The sequence below is a fragment of the Mustelus asterias genome, chromosome 4 (genome assembly GCF_964213995.1).
Source record: "Mustelus asterias chromosome 4, sMusAst1.hap1.1, whole genome shotgun sequence".
NCBI lineage: Eukaryota > Metazoa > Chordata > Chondrichthyes > Carcharhiniformes > Triakidae > Mustelus > Mustelus asterias.
In genome coordinates, this window is record NC_135804.1 from 66205746 (window position 1) to 66228804 (window position 23059).

Consider the following 23059-nt stretch of genomic DNA (forward strand, 5'->3'; position numbering starts at 1 on the left):
CAGCATTCAGCAGCAGCAACATTGCATCACACTCCTGGATTCAATGCATGAAATGACCTAACCAAATCAGTAAAGGTGAATACAGTGTATGCTCACCTGCATCTTGCTGCGCATACCACCATACCCAGTCACTTTGCCTTGTTAAGCCTATTTCATTATGTAACTCCACACACTCACTCAACTTACATGCTCACTCCTCTACCTCCAACTTCTTTCTATGCATTTCCTGACATCCCATCGATTCATCCACCATTGGTACTCACCTTCATTCCTATTTTGTTCCTGTCTCTAATAGACGCTCTCTCCAAATGCTCTATATAAATTAGGTAATAACTAGTACCATTATAGTCAATTCCATCCACAACCAATAAGTCTTGGACATCCTCTGTAAAGTGGGGTGCACAGAGTTGGATGCAGTATTCCAACTGGAGCCAGCTTCTTTGCTATTGCATTTTTCGCCTCTATCTATAAAGCTGAGGAGCTTGTATGCATCATTAACAACTTTTTCAACTTGTCCTGCCATCATCAGTGATTTGTGTACATCCTGGTTTCACAGACACCCCCTTTAAAATTGGACCATTTAGTTCATATTGTCACTTTTCATTCTTTCTCTCCGAATGTATCACTTCGAACTTCTCTGCATTAAATTTCATCAGCCAAGTATCTGGCCCTTTTCCTGGTTTGTTGCTGCTCTCTTGTAATCTGTTACTTCCCTTCTCACTGTTTTCCCTTGTTGGAATGTATCTAGTCTGTATCATAACCACCTCTTCTTTGAACATATCCCATTGTTCAATTACTGAATTACCATGAGGATTCTGCTGAATGAAGGCCAGTATGAGGAACATACCCCACTGCCAGAACTTACTAGCTAGTCAAGGCTGAGGTTCTTCATCTGCCAACGTGTACTTGGGAAGTTTAAGTTTCTCCTGTATTATCTGAGTTTTTCTTATATTCCCCTCTTATTCCTGGTTTTGAATTCATGCCCTTGAATAATTGGGTGCACCATTTGACTTTGGATTGTAAAAAGGCCATTTCAGAACTCCACCTATGATTTGTCTAAATCTGTATTCTGTTCCATTGACTTCAGATGGAACTGAATATCTGGCATGGCATACTGCAATTTTGCAATATGAAATTTCATCCTCTTGTACTCTTAGACCTGGAATCCAGAAAGTAGTTGGCGGCAGCAACATGTAATTAAGAATGCAAATGGAATTTTGTCCTTCATTGCTAGAGGGATGGGGTTTAAAAGCAGTGAGATTATGTTGCAGCTGTATAAGGTGCTGATGAGGCCACACCTGGAGTACTGTGTACAGTTTTGGTCTCCTTACTTGAGAAAGAATATATTGGCACTGGAGAGGGTGCAGAGGAGATTCACTAGGTTGATTCCGGAGTTGAGAGGGTTGGTTTATTTGATTTGATTTGATTTTGGTTTGATTTGATTTGAGGAGAGACTGAGTAGACTGGGACTATACTTATTAGGATTCAGAAGAATGAGGGGAGATCTGATAGAAACATGTAAGATTATGAAGGGAATAGATAAGGTAGAAGCAGGGAAGTTGTTTCCACTGGCAGGTGAAACTAGAACTAGGGGGCATAGCCTCAAAATAAGAGGGAGCAGATTTAGGACTGAGTTAAGGAGGATCTTCTTTGCCCAAAGGGTTGTGAATCTGTGCAGTTCCCTGCCCAGTGAAGCAGTTGAAGCTACCTCATTGAAGGCAAGGGTAGATAGATTTTTGAACAGTAAAGGAATTAAGGATTATGTTGATTGGGTGCGTAAGTGGAACTGAGTCCACAAAAAAGATCAGCCATGATCTTATTCAATGGCAGAGCAGGCTCGAGGGGCCTACTCCTGCTCCTAGTTCTTATATTCTTATATAGCAGGGGCTGCTTGATGTGGAGGTGGGCTTTTTAAAAGTATTGTGGGACTTCGTTCCAGCCAAAATAAAGGCAGAAAGACCTTCAGCCCTCACAACCCTCAACTCCCACACACTCTCTCCATGCCCCATCCATGTCACCTCATACAATCTACCCACTCCTAATGCCCCCTCATTTCCCCACACCAGGTTATGCCCCCTCAACCCCTATGGCATCTCATGACTCCATGCTAGGCTATGACAGTTCCATGCCCATTCATCCAACAAGAGACTGTCGAGAAGCAATTAACCTACAGTGACCATAATATGTGTAAAAAAACACTAATTGATAATTTTCCACTTTCTTACTGCAGGGCAATAAAGAGCCAATCATCCAGACCCATTAAAGCTTCAGTAGATTTCTCAACAGGCACTTGAAATTGCTTAATCAAACATTGTTTCCTCTGGGGTATTTCTAATTGATATCTGGGCTCTGAAACAAGCAGACATAAAAAAGGGCAGAGAGCCCAGAAATCCATTAGTATGTTAAAACATCTGAGCCCCAAAGAAAACATTGCGTTGGGGAGACATTTGAGGAGGTTTTCTTAAGTAACTGTAAAATTATCAATAAATGAGTATTCTAAAGCTTTTTCTTTTACACATGTTATTGTCACTGAAAGGTTTATTCTTTCTATATCGTGTATAGTGGCTGAATGGGCATGGAAGTGCCATAGCTTGATATGGGGCATGAGGGCCATAGGGGATTGATGTGGGCCTTATCATGGGCATGGGAGAATGAGAAGGACCTTTTAACTTCTACTTTTTCATATATGGTCCAGGACGTCTCTGAGGGGCTGTGAACCATGAGTTCTTTAAAAGCTGGCCCTACTCCATGAAAATTGCAGAGGACTAGGATATACTTATCCCTGCACTGGAACCAACCAATTGGGAGTGGAGGATGCAGATTTTTGATGTGAATGAGTCAGCACCCTTTAAAGACTCTGCCGAAAATCGGATAGCCTGGGAATGGGCAGGGAATCCCATAATGGGATCTGCCTGCCATTTATAAAGGGCTCCTGAGTCATCTGGACTTGGTGAAATTCCAAGCTTAAGATAGTGTGAACAATTTCCCCATATCAGCCATTTGCCAGTGCCCCCCACAATCTTGAAAACTTCACATAGGTGCCCTCAAATTTTCTTTTTCAAAGGTTAACACCAGCTTCCTTATCCCTTTTGCTGTATATGTGGTGTCTGTCTCTTTAAGACAGTGCAGCGGAAGTGCTCAGCTGACTTGAGGAATCAATGAAAACTGAGGGTGAGTGATCACATCAGAGGGTGGAGTTCTCTCTCAGTTTTGAATCATCTAGCAGTCATGTTGTAAGCATGTAAAGACTGGAGCTCTGCCCAAGCCAGCCAGAGCTTCAAACCTCTTGTACTAAGTTCCTCTTATCAATAAACATCTTTTATTCCGAACAAAATCCGAAATCTGTTGATGACGCCATAACATATAATATTGGTGACGAGATAGAATTGATTGAATGGCAGAGCTTACCTGTGAGTATCCAGCTTAATTGAAGTTCGAAAAGAGGGAAACCTCTTGGACGAATAGACTTAGTGAGAATTGTTGAGCTAGTGCCAGACCCTGAGGGGCAGTCGAAGTACTGAACCTGGTGTGGCCAGCGAGTAAAGAGATTTGGACATATATAACAACAAATTGAAACGAAGAGAGATTAGCAACGAAAGTGCAATTTGAGTAAAAGAGAAAAAAAAAGGACAGGAATGTTTGAAGTAAGAAGGAAGATACACTCAGCTAAAAAAAAGTTGTATTTCAGATTTTAAAATAATATTGAAAAGGAAGATGAGAGATTTTCTCCAGTTAAACAAGTTCAGAAGTAAAGAGGAAAATAAATGCTCCAAGGAGCTGCAGGACCTCTCCCAAATATGTAGGAAAATTAGGTTCTCACCAAGCTGAAAGTGCAAGAAAAATGCAGACAAAGGGCAGCTGTTGGGAGTTATTAAAAAACTTTGACAGTTTTAAAGCAGTATTTTTGATTTGATTTATTATTGTCACATGAATTAGCATGCAGTGAAAAGTATTGTTTCTAGCGCGCTATACACTCAGCATGTTGTTTATAGAGAAGGAAACGAGAGAGTGCAGAATGTAGTGTTACAGTCATAGCTAGGGTGTAGAAAAAAATCAACTTAATGCAAACTAGGTCCATTCAAAAGTCTGATGGCAGCAGGGAAGAAGCTGTTCTTGAGTCGGTTGGTACATGTCCTCAGACTTTTGTATCTTTTTCCTCACTGAAGAAGGTAGAAGAGAGAATGTCTGGAGCGCGTGAGGGCCTTAGTTATGCTGGCTGCTTTGCCGAGGCAGCGGGAAGTGTAGACAGTCAATGGATGGGAAGCTGGTTTGCATGATGGATTGGGCTACATTCACGACCTTTTGTAGTTCCTTGCGGTCTTGGGCAGAGCAGGAGCCATACCAAGTTGTGGTAGAACTGAGAAGTAAGAAGGGGGAAATCACTTTGATAGGGTTGTACTATAGGCCACCAAATAGTTGGCGGGAAATTGAGGAGCAAATATGTAAGGAGATTACAGAAAGCTCCAAGAAAAATAGGTGGTACTAGTAGGGGATTTTAACTTTCCCAACATTGACTGGGACAGCCATAGTATTAGAGGCTTGGAGGGAGAGAAATTTGTTGAGTGTATCCAGGAGGAATTCCTCATTCAGTATGTGGATGGTCTGACTACAGAGGGGCAAAACCTGACCTCTTGGGAAATAAAGAAGGGCAGGTGACAGAAGTGTTAGTAAGGGATCACACAGTGACCATAATTCCATTAGTTTTAAGATAGCTATGGAGGATGATAAGTTTGGCCCAAAAATTAAAATTCTAAATTGGGGCAAGGTCAATTTTGATGGTATCAGGCAGGAACTTTCAACATTAATTGGGGGAGTCTGTGGGAAGGCAAAGGGACGTCTGGTAAGTGGGAGGATTTCAAAAGTGTGTTAACCAGCGTTCAGGGTAAGCACATTCCCCTTAGAGTGAAGGGCAAGGCTGGTAGAAGTAGGGAACCCTGGATGACTCGGGATATTGAGGGTCTGGTCAAGAAGAAGAAGGAGGCATATGACATGCATAGGTGCCTGAAGATTGGAGAGTGGCAAATGTTGTGCCTTTGTTTAAAAAGGACTGCAGGGGAAAGCCTGGGAACTACAGGCCAGTGAGCCTCACATTTGTAGTGGGTAAGTTGTTAGAAAGTATTTTGAGAGACAGGAACTACAGGCATTTAGAGACACAGGGACTGATTTGGGACATTCAGCATGGCTTTGTGAGCGGAAAATCATGTCTCACAAATTTGCTTGAGTTTTTTGAAGCAGTAACCAAGAAGGTAGATGATGGATGGACTCGAAATGTCAGCTCTTTTCTCTCCTTACAGATGCTGCCAAACCTGCTGAGATTTTCCAGCATTTTCTCTTTTGGTTTCAGATTCCAGCATCCGCAGTAATTTGCTTTTATTTTATTAAGGTAGATGAGGGCAGTGCAGCTGATGTCTACATAGACTTTAGCAAGGCCTTTGACAAGGTACAACCAAGGTAAGTTGTTGCTTGCTGTTAAATCTCACGGGATCCAGGGTGAGATAACCAAATGGATACAAAATTGGCTTGATGACAGAAGCCAGAGGGTGGTTGTAGAGGGTTGTTTTTCAAACTGGAGGCCTGTGACCAATGGTGAACCTCAGGGATTGGTGCTGAGCCCACTGTTATTTGTCATTTATATTAATGATTTGGATGAGAATTTAAAGACATGGTTAGTAAGTTTGCAGGTGACACCAAGATTGGTGGCATAGTGGACAGTGAAGAAGGTTACCTTGGATTACAACAGGATCTTGATCAATTGGGCCAGTGGGCTGACAAATGGCAGATGGAGTTTAATTTAGACAAGTGCGAGGTGATGCATTTTGGTAGATTGAACCAGGGCAGGACTTACTCAGTTAATGGTAGGGCATTGGGGAGAGTTATAGAACAAAGCATTCTAGGGGTACAGGTTCATAGCTCCTTGAAAGTGGAGTCATAGGTGGACAGAGTAGTGAAGAACGTATTCTGCATGTTTGATTTCATTGGTCAGAACATTGAATACAGGAGTTGGGATGTTTTGTTGAAGTTGTACAAGACATTGGTAAGGCCACACTTGGAATACGGTGTACAGTTCTGGTCACCCTATTGTAGAAAAGATTTTATTAAATTAGAAAGAGTGCAGAAAAGATTTATTAGGATGCTACCGGAACTTGATGGTTTGAGTTATAAGGAGAGGCTGGATAGACTGGGACTTTTTTCTCTGGAGCGTAGGAGGCTTGGGGTGATCTTATAGAGGTCTATAAAATAATGAGAGGCATAGATCAGCTAGATAGTCAATATCTTTTCCCAAAGGAAGGGGAGTCTAAAACTAGAGAGCATAGGTTTAAGGTGAGAGGGGAGAGATACAAAATGTTTCAGAGGAGCAATTGTTTCACACAGAGGGTGGTGCGTGTCTGGAACAAGCTGCCAGAGGTAGTAGTAGAGGCGGGTACAATTTTGTCTTTTAAAAAGTGTTTAGACAGTTACATGGGTAAGATGGGTATTGAGGGATATGGACCAAATGTGAGCAATTGGGACTAGTTTAGGATTAAAAAAAGGGACGGCATGGGCAAATTGGGCCGAAGGGCCTGTTTCCATGCTGTAAACTTCTATGAATCTCTGACTCTACAACCAGAAAGAATGCTTTCTTTGGTGCCTCTGTAAAGGTTGATGAGAGTCATAGCTAACATGCCAAATTTCCTTCAACGTCTGAGAAAGTCGAGGCATTGGTGGGCTTTCTTAACTATAGTGTCAGCATGGGAAGACTAGATTGTTGGTGATCTGGACATCTAAAAACTTGAAACTCTCGACCCTTTCTACTTTGTCCCCATTGTTGTAGATAGGGGCATGTTCTTCTCTATGCTTCCTGAAGTCGATGACAGTTTCCTTCGCTTTGTTGACGTTGAGGGAGAGATCATTGTCATCGCACTAGTTCACCAGATTCTCTATCTCTTTCCTGTACTCTATCTCATAATTGTTTGAGATCCGACTCACTACGGTGGTGCCATCAGCAAACTTGAAAATCGAGTGGGAGGGGAATTTGGCCACACAGTCATAGGTGTACAAGGAGTATAGTAGGGAGCTGAAAACACAGCCTTGAGGGGCACCGGGGGTGTTGAGGATGATCGTGGAGGAGGTGTTGTTGCCTATCCTTACTGATTGTGGTCTGTGGTTAAGAAGTTCAGGATCCAGTCGCAGAGGGAGTTATGCATTTAAAGAGGTAATGCATTTAAAATAGTGCAACATTTAATGCAACAACTATAAGACAGAACAAAGGACAAGGGGCATCAGAGAAGACCCCAGCGGAGGAAATGAAGACCTCAGCGGAGGAAATGAAGATCTCAGTGGAGGAAATGAAGACCTTAAAGAAAGACAATGCTGGAGCTCAAAGAAGGTAATAGGCTCTCATGGAAGAGGCAACACCAGACTCAGAGTAGGCAATGAATGTCTCCTGAGAGGGGTATACTGAGAAACCCCAGGAGGATGGCAACAAAAGACCCCAAGCTAAGGGCAAGGAAAGACCCCAGAGGAAGGGCACTGAAAGACTCAAAGCAGGACAATGAAAGACCCCTGGAGGGCAATGAAAGACTGTAGGAGGAGGACAACAGAAGACCCTATATGATCAAATGTAGAGCTGAAAGCAAGATTCAGTTGCGTCCCATCTTTTTGTCTTGTAATGAAAAGTTCCTTGGAAGTTGTAGCAATGAACTACAAGCAAACAATAAAGCTGCAATCAGACGAGCTACAGCAGCAGAAGAAGTAAGAGTGAAAAAGAAAGAGTTGGATAAACTTCACCGAGAACTACAGCAAATAGAAAATGGAGTAAAAGTTAGTCACCCTAATCTAATTAAGAAGTGGCCAGCTACATTATGTCAAGGAGAAAAACAAGGACAACAAAAAGATAGTAATAAGCAAAAAATTTCTTAAGACCAGTGAGAAACGGTACAACATTCACCAGCAAGGTGTGAAGGAACTGGAGTAAGAGTACAAAAATGTGAAGAAAAGGTAAAAAGGGTTCAGAGAAAAAGCACAAGCGGAACTCAGCAATAGAAGTCATTACATAGAACTTGAAGAGCTAAGGAAATCCATGTAATGGATGCTATCAGTTTTTGCGATGGGTGAGAGAACTGCTCGTCTCAGAGTGGAGTACCTGAAGGAGTTGATCCATGGCACTCATGTACAGCATCCTGTATCATCTACTGCAAGAGTCACCGTACTGTTGAAGCTGAGCTATCACTCACCAGAGCCATATTGGGAATCTTTTAGAGATCCAACTGAATGATCAAACTACCAGTCTTGTGGAAAACATAAATGAGCTGGATAAATTAGCATTCTGCAGAGAAACAGAAGCTGTCCGGTGTTGGAGGGTGTTGTGGAGGACATAGCAATGAACAAACCAAAGAGAACACAACTGTTGGAACAAGTTGCAATAATGAGGGGCGGCACGGTGGCACAGTGGTTAGCACTGTTGCCTCACAGCGTCAGGGACCCGGGTTCGATTCCCAACTTGGGTCAATGTCTGTGTGGAGTTTGCACAATCTCTCCATGTCTGCGTGGGTTTCCTCCCACAGTCCAAAGATGTGCTGGTTCGGTGGATTGGCCATGCTAACTCCTTAGTATCAGGGGGACTCGCTCGGGTAAAAAAGGAAGGTGTCTGAAAACGCGCAAAAGAGAGATCGTTGTCAAATGTTGTTAGAAGGAAATGGTAGATTCACCTTGGAAGAAACTCAGATGCATGGAATAAAGAACTCCTCATGTCCAAGCAAAAATTGGTTGATGCAAAAGAGGAACAGAAGAGACTGAAAAATGAAACCACCCAGTTGATGGGGATGTGCTCGAGAGAACTAGACAAAACAACATTTCAGGCAGAGAAGGAAACAGAGTACATGTCAGAACAAAATTGCCGAAATGGTTACAATAGAAATACACAACAATCAATATGATAACATGGTTAATAAAAAGCATGCTGAATAGAAAGGCCAGGAAAAGAAGAAACTTTGTCACATGACCTAAATACCAGAAACAGAGTATATGACCATTTTCTTTACAAGTGACAAACCAAGATTGTGCAAGAACTGTCAGGATGTAAGGCTGTGTTGTATTCCTGTGACAGTACTTGCATACATTGGAGAGTAAGATGCTTGACAGAGAAAAGCATCAATGAAGGACTGGAAAGTGACACCATCCGCAGAATAAAATATGTAGTCGATGGTCAACACAGTCTGAAACAGGACTGCGGAAAGCAGCAAGCCTGTATGGAAGCATGCCATGCGTGACTATATTTAGAAATATGCACAGTTGAAGCTTCCTAGAAGAGTTATGTTAAATGCAAGCATCAAGATCCCTCCATTGAACAATCACCACACTGATTTACAAATGTCTAATTTGTGTGTATGCTGTTTATTTAGAATGTGGGTTTTGTAAATGGATTTTGAAGATTGTATAAGAAAGTTAAAGGGGGCGGGGTATTGTGTATGTGGTATCTGTCTCTAGGACAGCACAGCAGAAGTGAATCAATTGACTTGAGGAACCAATAGAAATTGAGTATATGTGATCACACCAGAGGGTGGAATCCTCTCTGAGGAGAATCATTGAGCAGCCATGTTATAAGTATGTAAAGACTGCCCCAGAAACCAGAGCTGCAAAACTCCTGTACCAGGTTTCTCTTATCAAGAAATACCTTTTCTTCCGACAAAAGTCTGAAATCTCTTTACAACGCCATAACAGCCACAACAAAACACCTATGAATTGAATTTCTCCGACTTGGAGTTATATTTGTTTATCAATTCTATCTCCAGTTATTGAAAATTCTATTTTATTGAAAATAGAATTGCATACAGGAATCCAAATGGACCTGACCAACATCAGATTCAACACCACTGCAGTCTCTTTTGATTTGCACTCTATCACTTCGTGAATACAATCTGCTGTCTTGTTTCACTTGTTTGCTGCAGCCAAGCACTTTGTTCACAGTTTGATCGATGTATTCGTAATAACCCAATGGTCTTTTTCATGATTATTGTTTTATATAACTGTTCAATTTAATGCATGCCCTTCTTTTGGTTTCTTGCTTCCATAATTATTTTACATTTATCCACATTGAGCCTTTAACTGTCAGCGCTTTGGCTTGGATACCTAAAACATAAATTTATTCTTCTTGTAGATTGACTTGACTCCTATATACGTAACTGGTAAATTTAGAGATTTTGCTTGTAACCTTCCCATCCTAGGATCTGCACCAGCTTATAATTAAGAATTATTTAATCAATCTCCTGTACCATTGCACATGGTATGTGCCTTACTTGTCTGATTTATTTAGATTGTTGCATTTTTACTATGTCTGTCCTTTATACTTCTCTCTCTCTCTTTTCTCCTCCCAATTCAGCTTGTTTTGTTTGTGTAATTTCGTTTCTTTTTTTTTAACTTTTCCCCTCAGCGTTGCTTTTTTTCATCATCCAAATTCTCACCATATCCCAACTCCATCAAATTCATTATTCAGCAATAAACCTCTCTGCCATCACAACTTTTTCCTTTATTTTATCCATTCATAATATGTGGGCATCACTGACAAGGCCAGCATTTGTTATCTAACCCTAATTACGCTTGAGATGGTGGCGGTGATCAACTTTCTTGATCTTTGCAGTTCATGTAATGAAGCTGCTTCACAGTGCTATTAAGGAGGGAGTTCCAGGATTTTAGCCCAGCGATAGTGAAGGAATGATGATATATTTCCAAGTCAGGATGGATTATGACTTGGAGAGAATCTTGAGATCTCAGTGTTCCCATGCTCTTGCTATCATTGTCTTCCTGGATGGTATAGGTTGCGGTTTCGGGAGGTCCTGCAAAGAATCATAGAATCGTACAGTGCAGAAGGGGGCCATTCGGTCCATCGAGTCTGCACCGACCACAATCCCACCCAGGCCCTAACTCCACAACTCCATGTATTTACCCTGCTAGTCCCCCGACACTAAGGAGCAGTTTAGCATGGCCAATCTATCTAACCTGCACATCTTTGGAGTGTGGGAGGAAACCGGAGCACCTTGAGGAAACCCACGCAGACACGGGGAGAATGTGCAAACTCCACACAGACAGCGACCCAAGGCCGGAATCAAACCTGGGTCCCTGGCGCTGTGAAGCCGCAGTGCTAACCACTGTGCCGCCATGCTGCCCCAACTCACCTAGAAGACCTTATGATGGGATGAACTTCATTGATGAAGCAGCTGAAGCAATTGAATGTATACTGCCCTGAGGGACTTCTGAGATTGAGACTGGCCTTCAACAAATAATATCCGTCCTGTGGAGAGTTCTCCCCTGAAACCGTTGACTTCAGTTTTGCTGGAGCTGCTCGATGCCCCACTCAGTCAAATGCTGCCTTGATGTCAAGGGGAATCACTCTTGTCTAACCTCTCCAGTTCAGAAGACTAGGTGAGTTGCTGCATCTTGAGTAGGAGGCAGTGCCATAGTGATTTTGTTGCTGGACTAGTTATCCAGAGAACCAGGGTATTGCTCTGGGTATCGGGTTCGAATTTCACCATGACAGATGATGAAATTTGAATTCGGTAAAAATCTTGAATTAAAGGTCTAATAATGACCATGAAACTATTGTTGTTAAAAACCCATCTGGTTCACTAATGTCCTTTAAGAAAGGAAATCTGTCATCTTTACCTGGCCCGGCCCACATGTGACTAGATTCATAGCATTGTTATTAACTCTTAAATGTCCTCGGAATGAGAAATAAATGCTGGCCCAGCCAGCAACCCCCACATACAACGAACAAATAAAATAAACACAGTGTGCCAATGGTGGAGGGAACGGTCAAATGTGCTGCATTGACCTCAATGGTACAGATCTTTTTAAGTGTTGTTGGAGAGATAGAACATAGAACAGTACAGCACAGAACAGGCCCTTCGGCCCACGATGTTGTGCCGAGCTTTATCTGAAACCAAGATCAAGCTATCCCACTCCCTATCATCCTGGTGTGCTCCATGTGCCTATCCAATAACCACTTAAATGTTCCTAAAGTGTCTGACTCCACTATCACTGCAGGCAGTCCATTCCACACCCCAACCACTCTCTGAGTAAAGAACCTACCACTGATATCCTTCCTATATCTCCCACCATGAACCCTATAGTTGTGCCCCCTTGTAATAGCTCCATCCACCCGAGGAAATAGTCTTTGAACGTTCAGTCTATCTACCCCCTTCATCATTTTATAAACCTCTATTAAGTCTCCCCTCAACCTCCTCCACTCCAGAGAGAACAGCCCTAGCTCCCTCAACCTTTCCTCATAAGACCTACCCTCCAAACCAGGCAGCATCCTGGTAAATCTCCTTTGCACTCTTTCCAGCGCTTCCACATCCTTCTTATAGTGAGGTGACCAGAACTGCACACAATATTCCAAATGTGGTCTCACCAAGGGTCCTGTACAGTTGCAGCATAACCCTACGGCTCTTAAACTCCAACCCCCTGTTAATAAAAGCTAACACACTATAGGCCTTCTTCACAGCTCTATCCACTTGAGTGGCAACCTTCAGAGATCTGTGGATATGGACCCCAAGATCTCTCTGTTCCTCCACAGTCTTCAGAAGCCTACCTTTGACCCTGTAATCCACATTTAAATTAGTCCTACCAAAATGAATCACCTCACATTTATCAGGGTTAAACTCCATCTGCCATTTTTCAGCCCAGCTTTGCATCCTATCTATGTCTCTTTGCAGTCTACAACAGCCCTCCACCTTATCCACTACTCCACCAATCTTGGTGTCATCAGCAAATTTACTGATCCACCCTTCAGCCCCCTCCTCTGAGTCATTAATACAAATCACAAAGAGCAGAGGACCAAGCACTGATCCCTGTGGCACTCCGCTAGCAACCTGCCTCCAGTCCGAAAATTTTCCATCCACCACCACCCTCTGTCTTCGATCAGATACAGTAAGAGTTTTAACAACACCAGGTTAAAGTCCAACAGGTTTATTTGGTAGCAAATACCATTAGCTTTTGGAGCGCTGCTCCTTCGTCAGATGGAGTGGAAATCTGCTCTCAAACAGGGCACAGAGACACAAAATCAAGTTACAGAATACTGATTAGAATGCGAATCCCTACAACCAACCAGGTCTTAAAGATGCAGACAATGTGAGTGGAGGGAGCATTAAGTACAGGTTAAAGAGATGTGTATTGTCTCCAGACAGGACAGCCAGTGAGATTTTGCAAGTCCAGGAGGCAAGCTGTGGGGGTTACTGATAGTGTGACATAAATCCAAGATCCCGGTTGAGGCCGTCCTCATGTGTGCGGAACTTGGCTATCAGTTTCTGCTCAGCGACTCTGCGCTGTCGTGTGTCGTGAAGGCCACCTTGGAGAAAGCTTACCCGAAGATCAGAGGCTGAATGCCCGTGACCGCTGAAGTACGAAGAGAACAGTCTTGCCTGGTGATTGTCTAGCGGTGTTCATTCAACCGTTGTCGTAGCGTCTGCATGGTTTCTCCAATGTACCATGCCTCGGGACATCCTTTCCTGCAGCGTATCAGGTAGACAACGTTGGCCGAGTTGCAAGAGTAGGTACTGTGTACCTGGTAGATGGTGTTCTCACGTGAGATGATGGCATCCGTGTCGATGATCCGGCACGTCTTGCAGAGGTTGCTGTGGCAGGTTTGTGTGGTGTCGTGGTCACTGTTCTTCTGAAGGCCGGGTAGTTTGCTGCGGAAAATGGTCTGTTTGAGGTTGTGTGGTTGTTTGAAGGCAAGAAGTGGGGGTGTGGGGATGGCCTTGGCAAGTTGTTCGTCGTCTTCAATGACATGTTGAAGGCCGATCAGATATGACATCAACTGCTCTACCTTCATCAACACACTTGGTTACCTCCTCAAAAAATTCTATCAAATTTGTGAGGCACGAATTGCCCTTCACGAATCCGTGCTGACTATCCCGGATTAATCCGCATCTTTCTAAATGGTCATAAATCCCATCCCTAAGGACCTTTTCCATCAACTTACCAACCACCGAAGTAAGACAAACCGGCCTATAATTACCAGGGTCATTTCTATTCCCTTTCTTAAACAGAGGAACAACATTTGCCACTCTCCAGTCCTCTGGCACCATCCCCGTGGACAGTGAGGACCCAAAGATCAAAGCCAAAGGCTCTGCAATCTCATCCCTTGCCTCCCAAAGAATCCTAGGATATATTTAATCAGGCCCAGGGGACTCATCGACCTTCAGTTTATTCAAAACTGCCAGGACATCCTCCCTCTGAACATCTATTTCCTGCAGCCTATTAGCCTGTAACACCTTCTCTTCCTCAAAAACATGGCCCCTCTCCTTGGTGAACACTGAAGAAAAGTATTCATTCATCACCTCGCCTATCTCTACTGACTCCATACACAAGTTCCCACTACTGTCCTTGACCGGCCCTAACCTCACCCTGGTCATTCTTTTATTCCTCACATAAGAGTAAAAAGCCTTGGGGTTTTCCTTAATCCGACCCGCCAAGGACTTCTCATGTCCCCTCTTAGCTCTCCTAAGCCCCTTTTTCAGCTCGTTCCTTGCTAACTTGTAACCCTCAATCGAGCCATCTGAACCTTGTTTCCTCATCCCTACATAAGCTTCCCTCTTCCTTTTCACAAGACATTCCACCTCCAAGACATTCTACTCATCCAGGCAAGTGGAGAGCAGTCCCTTCTTCCCTATCCAAGGCTGCTCAGGGAGACGAGAGATGAAATCGCTGGGCCTCTGACGCAAATCTTTGTCTCGTCACTGGACGCAGGTGAGGTCCCAGAGGATTGGAGGATAGCTAATGTGGTCCCGTTATTTAAGAAGGGTAGGAAGGATAACCCGGGTAATTATAGGCCGGTGAGCTTGACGTCCGTGGTGGGGAAGTTGTTGGAGAAGATTCTTAGAGATAGGATGCATGCGCATTTAGAAAGGAATAAACTCATTAATGATAGTCAGCATGGTTTTGTGAGAGGGAGGTCATGCCTCACTAACCTGGTGGAGTTTTTTGAAGAAGTGACCAGAATGGTTGACGAGGGAAGGGCCGTGGATGTCGTCTATATGGACTTTAGTAAAGCGCTTGACAAAGTCCCTCATGGTAGGCTAGTGAAAAAGGTTGGATCTCATGGGATAAAGGGGGAGGTGGCTAGATGGGTGGAGAACTGGCTTGGTCACAGAAGACAGAGGGTGGTAGTGGAAGGGTCTTTTTCCGGCTGGAGGCCTGTGACTACTGGTGTTCCGCAGGGCTCTGTATTGGGACCTCTGCTGTTGGTGATTTATATAAATGATCTGGAAGAAGGTGTGACTGGGGTGATCGGTAAGTTTGCGGACGACACAAAATTGGCAGGACTTGCAGATAGTGAGGAGCATTGTCAGAAGCTACAGAAGGATATAGATAGGCTGGAAATTTGGGCAAAGAAATGGCAGATGGAGTTCAATCCTGATAAATGCGAAGTGATGTATTTTGATAGAAATAATGTAGGGAGGAACTATATGATAAATGGCAGAACCATAAAGGGTGTAGATACGCAGAGGGACCTGGGTGTGCAAGTCCACAGATCCTTGAAAGTGACGTCACAGGTGGAGAAGGTGGTGAAGAAGGCATATGGCATGCTTGCCTTTATAGGACGGGGCATAGAATATAAAAGTTGGGGTCTGATGTTGCAGATGTATAGAACGTTGGTTCGGCGGCACCTGGAATACTGCGTCCAGTTCTGGTCGCCACACTACCAGAAGGACGTGGAGGCTTTGGAGAGAGTACAGAGGAGGTTTACCAGGATGTTACCTGGTATGGAGGGGCTTAGTTATGAGGAGAGATTGGGTAAACTGGGGTTGTTCTCCCTGGAAAGACGGAGGATGAGGGGAGACTTAATAGAGGTGTATAAAATTATGAAAGGCATAGATAGGGTGAACGGTGGGAAGCTTTTCCCCAGGTCGGTGGTGACGTTCACGAGGGGTCATAGGTTCAAGGTGAAGGGGGGGAGGTTTAACACAGATATCAGAAGGACATATTTTACACAGAGGGTGGTGGGGGCCTGGAATGCGCTGCCAGGCAAGGTGGTGGAGGCGGACACACTGGGAACGTTTAAGACTTATCTAGACAGCCATATGAACGGAGTGGGAATGGAGGGATACAAAAGAATGGTCTAGTTTGGACCAGGGGGCGGCGCGGGCTTGGAGGGCCGAAGGGCCTGTTCCTGTGCTGTATTGTTCTTTGTTCTTTGTTCTATTCATGAGTTCTATCTTGTTGATAGTGGAAAGGTTCAGGGGAGAAAAGAGTTGAGTCACTTCCAGCCTCTGACCTGCTTTTGTAGCCACAGTATTTAAGTAGCAGGATGTTGATGGTGAATTGGAAAGAGTAATGCTATTAAGTGTAAAGGTGAGTTGGTTAAACTTTCTGTTGTTGGAGATGCTCCTCACCAGTATTTATACGGCATGATTGTTGCTTGCCACTTACAAACTCAAGCCTGAATGATGTCTAATCTTGCTGATCAGTAAGAAGTCTCACAACACCAGGTTAAAGTCCAACAGGTTTATTTGGAATCACGAACTTTCGGAGCAATGCTCCTTCATCTTGCTGCATATGGGCATAGACTGCTTCATTATCTGATGAATTGTGGATAGAATTGAACACCAGTTTGCAATCATCAACAAACATTCCCATTTCTGACCTTATGATGGGATGAACTTCATTGATGAAGCTGCTGAAGTAATTGAATGTATACTGCCCTGAGGAACTTCTGAGATTGAGACTGGCCTTCAACAAATAATATCTGTCCTGTGGAGAGTTCTCCCCTGAAACCATTGACTTCAGTTTTGCTGGGGCTGCTCGATGCCCCACTCAGTCAAATGCTGCCTTGATGTTAAGGGGAACCACTCTTATCTAGCCTCTCCAATTCAGCCCTTCTATTCAAGGCCAGGAGCCAAGTTGCCTGGCAGAACCTAAACTGAGCATTGGTAAGCAGGTTAAAGGTCAATAAGTGCCATTAATAGCACTGTTCATGACATTGTCCATCACTTTGCTGATGTTTGAGAGTAGATGATAATTGACTGGATTGGATTTGTAGTGCTTTTTATGGACAGGTATATCTGGGCATTTTCCACATTGTCAGTGCGGGAACATGGGCAATGCCTGTCAGCAGCCCACTAGGTGCCGTATGGCCACCATGGGTGGCGTCTAGTTGGCAGCGTCCAGAGTCATGGGAACACGGGTTTGATTTGAATTGATTTATTATTGTCACATGTATTAACATACAGTGAAAAGTATTGTTTCTTGCGCGCTATACAGACAAAACATACCGCTCATAGAGAATGAAACGAGAGAGTGCAGAATGTAGTGTTACAGTCAGAGCTCGGGTGTAGAGAAAGATCAACTTAATGCAAGGTAAGTCCATTCAAAAGTCTGACAGCAGCAGGGAAGAAGCTGTTCAAGACGGTTGGTACATGACCTCAGACTTTTGTATCTTTTTCCCGAAGGAAGAAGGTGGAAGAGAGAACGTCCAGGGTGCGTGAGGTCCTTAATTATGCTGGATGCTTTGCCGAGGCAGCGGGAAGTGTAGACAGAGTCAATGGATGGGACGCTGGTTTGCGTGATAGATTGGGCTACATTCATGACCTTTTGTAGTTCCTTGTGGTCTTGGGCAGAGCAGGAGCCATACCAGGCTGTGATACAACCAGAAAGAATGCTATTGATGGGTGGAATTATATAGTCCCAGCAGCATTGTCGCAGGCAGGGGCACTAAATTTGTCATGATGGAAAAGATCAGTTTTCTGCCAGTGGAAAAATAAGTTGGAAATCTCCCCTCCCAACTGTCATGGCTGCTTCATTTGGGAACCACATTTGCGTCCCTTTGCATCTCATTGAAAACCTAGCTCAGCAGAATCATGCTTGCACTCCCAACCTAATTGCCCCATCAGTGGATAATTAGACCAATCTGATTCAGGACCAGATATAAATGGCATATGCCTGGTGACCTACACCTCACTCACGAATTCAAGGTTTGTACATGCAGCATTTTCCTACCTTTCACTGTGCTGCTCTTGCAACTGCTCTGACTCCGTGCCAAGGCTGGTCAGCGTAAGGCTACACAAACATGGATAGAAGGGGTTGGATGGCAGGTGCATAACTGGTGAGGTGGTGATGACTGGAGCCTTGGAGGGAAGGGGTGGAGAGAGGCACATGGCTGGCTGGGGTGGAGGAAGACTGAGGTTAAAGGAAGTGGGGGTAGAAGTGAAAGTCATTCTTGGGGCAGAGTGGAGATCAGCGTTGGCCCAGAATATAAACACAGTAAGAGTTTTAGCAACACCAGGTTAAAGTCCAACAGGTTTATTTGGTAGCAAATGCCATTAGCTTTCAGAGCGCTGCTCCTTTGTCAGATGGAGTGGTCCCACTAAGGTGTTTGTCTCTGTGCTGGTGGAGGGTCTGGATGAATGCATTGACGGGTCTTTCTTAGATGCTTCCTCAGAATCCTCATCTGAGGTGCTCATTTGAGATATAATTAATGATTGGCTACGCAGTCACCTACATTAATTGGCACTCACAGACATTGTCCATGGGTGGCTGATGGCCACTGCATGGGTCCTCACTGGCTGGCTGGGAGATACCAATCTCTACTTTTGGAAAGGAAAGGTCTCGGTCCTTCTGTCCAGCTCTGCCACCTGCTCCTTGCAGGGGATGAGGAGTCTAAACTCCAGCAAAGCCATTCCGGTCTGGATCTCTCCTTTTTAATGTGGGAGATCTTGTCCTGCATTAAGATGGATGGACAATAAGCACCATGGATGAAAGAGAAGATCATGAGCATGCATGTCTTCTGTGTGTGTTGAATACTCCCCAGAAAGGGCTGAAGATGCAACTTGTGCAGAATGTTGCAGGTGATGATGTTGAAGTTTTGTGAGGCAATCACTAGTGATGTCCCTTCTGCTTGTAGTGTGGGATTCCTGTTGACAGTACCCCTCTGACTGCCTGATGGCCTTAAGAGAGTGCATTTTGATAGAGGTGAAGGTTCACTTACCCTGACAATGTGGATGAGATCATTCATCCTTTTCCTGCACTGCAGGGCTTCTTCTGGGGTTCACTGGCACTGATCTCCCTGGCGACCTCTCCCAAGCCAGCATGTTGAGTTTGGTGGATCTCCTGTTGCCATCTCAGAGATAGAGAAGCTCCCACAAGTTATGGATTGCCTGAAGGAGTCTCTCAGGAAGATGCTGTTGAATCTAGGAGCATATGGTTTTATTCTACCATATTATAGGCCGGTGAGCTTGACGTCCGTGGTGGGGAAGTTGTTGGAGAAGATCCTTAGAGATAGGATGTATGCGCATTTAGAAAGGAATAAGCTCATTAACGATAGTCAGCATGGTTTTGTGAGAGGGAGGTCATGCCTCACTAACCTGGTGGAGTTTTTTGAAGAAGTGACCAAAATGGTTGACGAGGGAAGGGCCGTAGATGTCGTCTATATGGACTTTAGTAAAGCGTTTGACAAAGTCCCTCATGGTAGGCTGGTGAAAAAGGTTGGATCTCATGGGATAAAGGGGGAGGTGGCTAGATGGGTGGAGAACTGGCTTGGTCACAGAAGACAGAGGGTGGTAGTGGAAGGGTCTTTTTCCGGCTGGAGGCCTGTGACTAGTGGTGTTCCGCAGGGCTCTGTATTGGGACCTCTGCTGTTTGTGATTTATATAAACGATCTGGAAGAAGGTGTAACTGGGGTGATCAGTAAGTTTGCGGACGACACAAAATTGGCAGGACTTGCAGATAGTGAGGAGCATTGTCAGAAGCTACAGAAGGATATAGATAGGCTGGAAATTGTGTATATAATGTAGGGAGGAGCTATATGATAAATGGCAGAACCATAAAGGGTGTAGAGACACAGAGGGACCTGGGTGTGCAAGTCCACAGATCCTTGAAAGTGACGTCACAGGTGGAGAAGGTGGTGAAGAAGGCATATGGCATACTTGCCTTTATAAGACGGGGCATAGAGTATAAAAGTTGGGGTCTGATGTTGCAGATGTATAGAACGTTGGTTCGGCCGCATTTGGAATACTGCGTCCAGTTCTGGTCGCCACACTACCAGAAGGACGTGGAGGCTTTGGAGAGAGTACAGAGGAGGTTTACCAGGATGTTACCTGGTATGGAGGGGCTTAGTTATGAGGAGAGATTGGGTAAACTGGGGTTGTTCTCACTGGAAAGACAGAGGATGAGGGGAGACTTGATAGAGGTGTATAAAATTATGAAAGGCATAGATAGGGTGAACGGTGGGAAGCTTTTCCCCAGGTCGGTGGTGACGTTCACGAGGGGTCATAGGTTCAAGGTGAAGGGGGGGAGGTTTAACACAGATATCAGAAGGACATATTTTACACAGAGGGTGGTGGGGGCCTGGAATGCGCTGCCAGGCAAGGTGGTGGAGGCGGACACACTGGGAACGTTTAAGACTTATCTAGACAGCCATATGAACGGAGTGGGAATGGAGGGATACAAAAGAATGGTCTAGTTTGGACCAGGGAGCGGCGCGGTCTTGGAGGGCCGAAGGGCCTGTTCCTGTGCTGTATTGTTCTTTGTTCTTTGTTCTTCTTCGGGCCGCTATTTCAAACAGATTCCCCAGACAAAGACAAAAAATGCTGGAAAATCTCAGCAGGTCCGACAGCATCTGTGGAGAAAGAATAGAGCCAATGTTTTGAGTCTGGATTACGCCTATTCTCTCTCCACAGATGCTGTCAGACCTGCTGAGATTTTCCAGCATTTTCTGTCTTTGTTTCAGATTCCAGCATCTGTATATTTTGATTTTATCTTAGATTCCCACATACCTATTATGCAGTGAGTGAATGTATATGTGGGTGCCATTTAAATATCGCATCCGGATCTTCCAGCAGAAGGAGGCCATTCGGCCCATTGCACCGACAACAATCCCACCTAATCCCACATATTTAACCTGCTAATCCCTCTAATCTACGCAGCCCGGGCCCGGGACACTAAGGGACAATTTAGCATGGCCAATCAACCTAACCCGGACATCTTTGGACTGTAAGAGGAAACTGGAGCACCCGGAGGAAACCCATGCAGTCAGGGGGAGAACGTGCAAACTCCACACAGACAGTGACCTATGCCAGGAATCGAACCCGGGTCCCTGTAGCTGTGAGGCAGCAGTGCTAACCACTGTGCCACCATGCTGCCCCCAAAATGCCCTACCACTGAGCTCAACCCCCAAACACTAAAAAAGGAACACTTCACGAATTTGCGTGACATCCTTGCACAGGGGCCATGCTAATTTTCTCTGTATTGTTCCAATTTTAGTATATGTGCTGCTGAAGCGAACACGTATACTAAACCTATATGTTCTAGCCAATGATATAACAGCAGAGCAGACAAACCCTAGCCTCTCTTGTCATGGGATTCTCTGAGTTCCTCGTTAATGCATATATAATGAATTTAAAGATGGACAATCTGGAGTGAGAACCTTGCCCAGTAGAAATCACAGTGAAAATTATGCATGCTATACCTGGTTTTAAACCATGACAACAAATTGTCAGAAAATGTCATAAAGTCTTTTGGCCCACTGATTCCACACTGGCTCTCAGTGTGCAGTTCAATCAGCTCCATTTAATGCTCTATCCTCACAGCCCTGCAAATTTATTTCCTTCAATTGTCCATCCAATTTCTTTCTGAAATTAGAGATCCTCTCTGTTTCCACCGTCATCGTGGACAGTGAGTTTCAGGTGCACATTGCACCTAAATTGGCAGCATTTGGTTCCAATGAGTACTATCTGTCCCCAGCAGTCAAAAGCTGGAAAATTACTTTAAACAAAATGGACAAGATGATGATTTTGGAAATTGAGGCCAGTTGCACAAAATATCATCCCTATCTAATAGTAAATAACCTTTTCAACTTCATTCCATTTTTGTTAGTGATTCAAGTAATTGCCAGAAAATCTCCAGCTCTTATTGAAATGTACTATGCTAATAATTTCTGAGAAATCCTCACTTTATCCCAGCCACAGTTGCTTGGAGGAAAAAAATATTTTTTGAGCACACTCTTGTGATGTTGGTGCCAACTGCTATCTATGTAAATGCATTAGAAATTCATTTGAGTTGTGAAGTTCAGCAAAATACTTAATGGAATTTAAACAAAATACCTCTCCCACAACTGTATTACCATTAAGCATAATAAAGGATGTTTGACGAAATATACATTGTAATGAACCTTGTAGGGTTGACATTGGTATTCAGTGATATTGCAGAACAGTAATGAATTACAACCTGTTTTAACAACCTGTTGAAGGTGAATATAAGTTAAAATAGAGCATGGTGTACAATAGAGCGGCTGCTGTTTACATATTGTCCGTTTTGCATGTCCACCATGTTGAAATGGCTCTAGACTAAGGATGTACTGGGCTCAGTGGCTTCCTTGTGTGCAGTAAACCCTATGATTCTGTGCTTTCTGATTTTCACAACAATGAGGCTGAACTTTGGAAATAATTGTCATGAAGATACCAGTCCCATTATTATAAAGGATAAAATACAATTTAAGAGAGGGAATGGTTAGGAGTTGACGAGAAGATATGTACATAGGGACATGTGTTTTCCTGGAATAGTAACAACATTTTTCTATTCCTAAGGATTATTATGTTATATAAATGTTTGCCTCCATTTTTTGCAGTGCTGGAACTAAGAGAGCCTTCATCAAAAAAAAACAGCCCCTACTCTGCACCAATGACATAGGCCAAAATTATCCCATCTCGCATAGTGCGGGCGAGACAGAAATTTTGGCAGGCCAATGTCGGGTTTATAAATCAGATGACAGTGTAATGTTAGTCTTACAAATTTTGAGTCTACACTAGATATTCTCTCACATTTAGTCTCAGCAAACTCTTCTGTGAGTTCAGCATTCCTCTACAATCAGGAATTTAACTTTATTGCCTAATATTCTATCAAGTAATAACCTGACCTCGAGATCTTAACAATGAAACAATATTATGTGACATTAGGGATTCCATGCATGCATATATCTTAATGATAATTTTGGTAGTACATGGCCTGTTTGCTCCCTGCACAGTACATTCTGATTGCTGCGAGGCAGGACACCTGCGTCACTTAGAAAGAACATTGCTCCAAATGCCTT

At 43.9% G+C, this 23059-nt stretch overlaps 1 protein-coding gene and 1 non-coding gene across 2 annotated transcripts in view; one reads left to right on the forward strand and one right to left on the reverse strand.

Moving 5' to 3' along the window:
• The window catches only part of LOC144493117 (hydrocephalus-inducing protein-like), a 440489-nt gene that overhangs the window by 359836 nt on the left and 57594 nt on the right, over positions 1 to 23059 (forward strand). Inside the window, exon 14 of the mRNA XM_078212019.1 lies at positions 7657 to 7800. Within this exon, the coding sequence (XP_078068145.1) occupies positions 7657 to 7800 (144 nt within the window). The remainder of the gene's footprint in view (positions 1 to 7656; positions 7801 to 23059) is intronic.
• Positions 21152 to 21258, reverse strand: LOC144493247 (U6 spliceosomal RNA). The gene has a single exon (XR_013497701.1). It is a non-coding gene; the product is annotated as a U6 spliceosomal RNA (small nuclear RNA).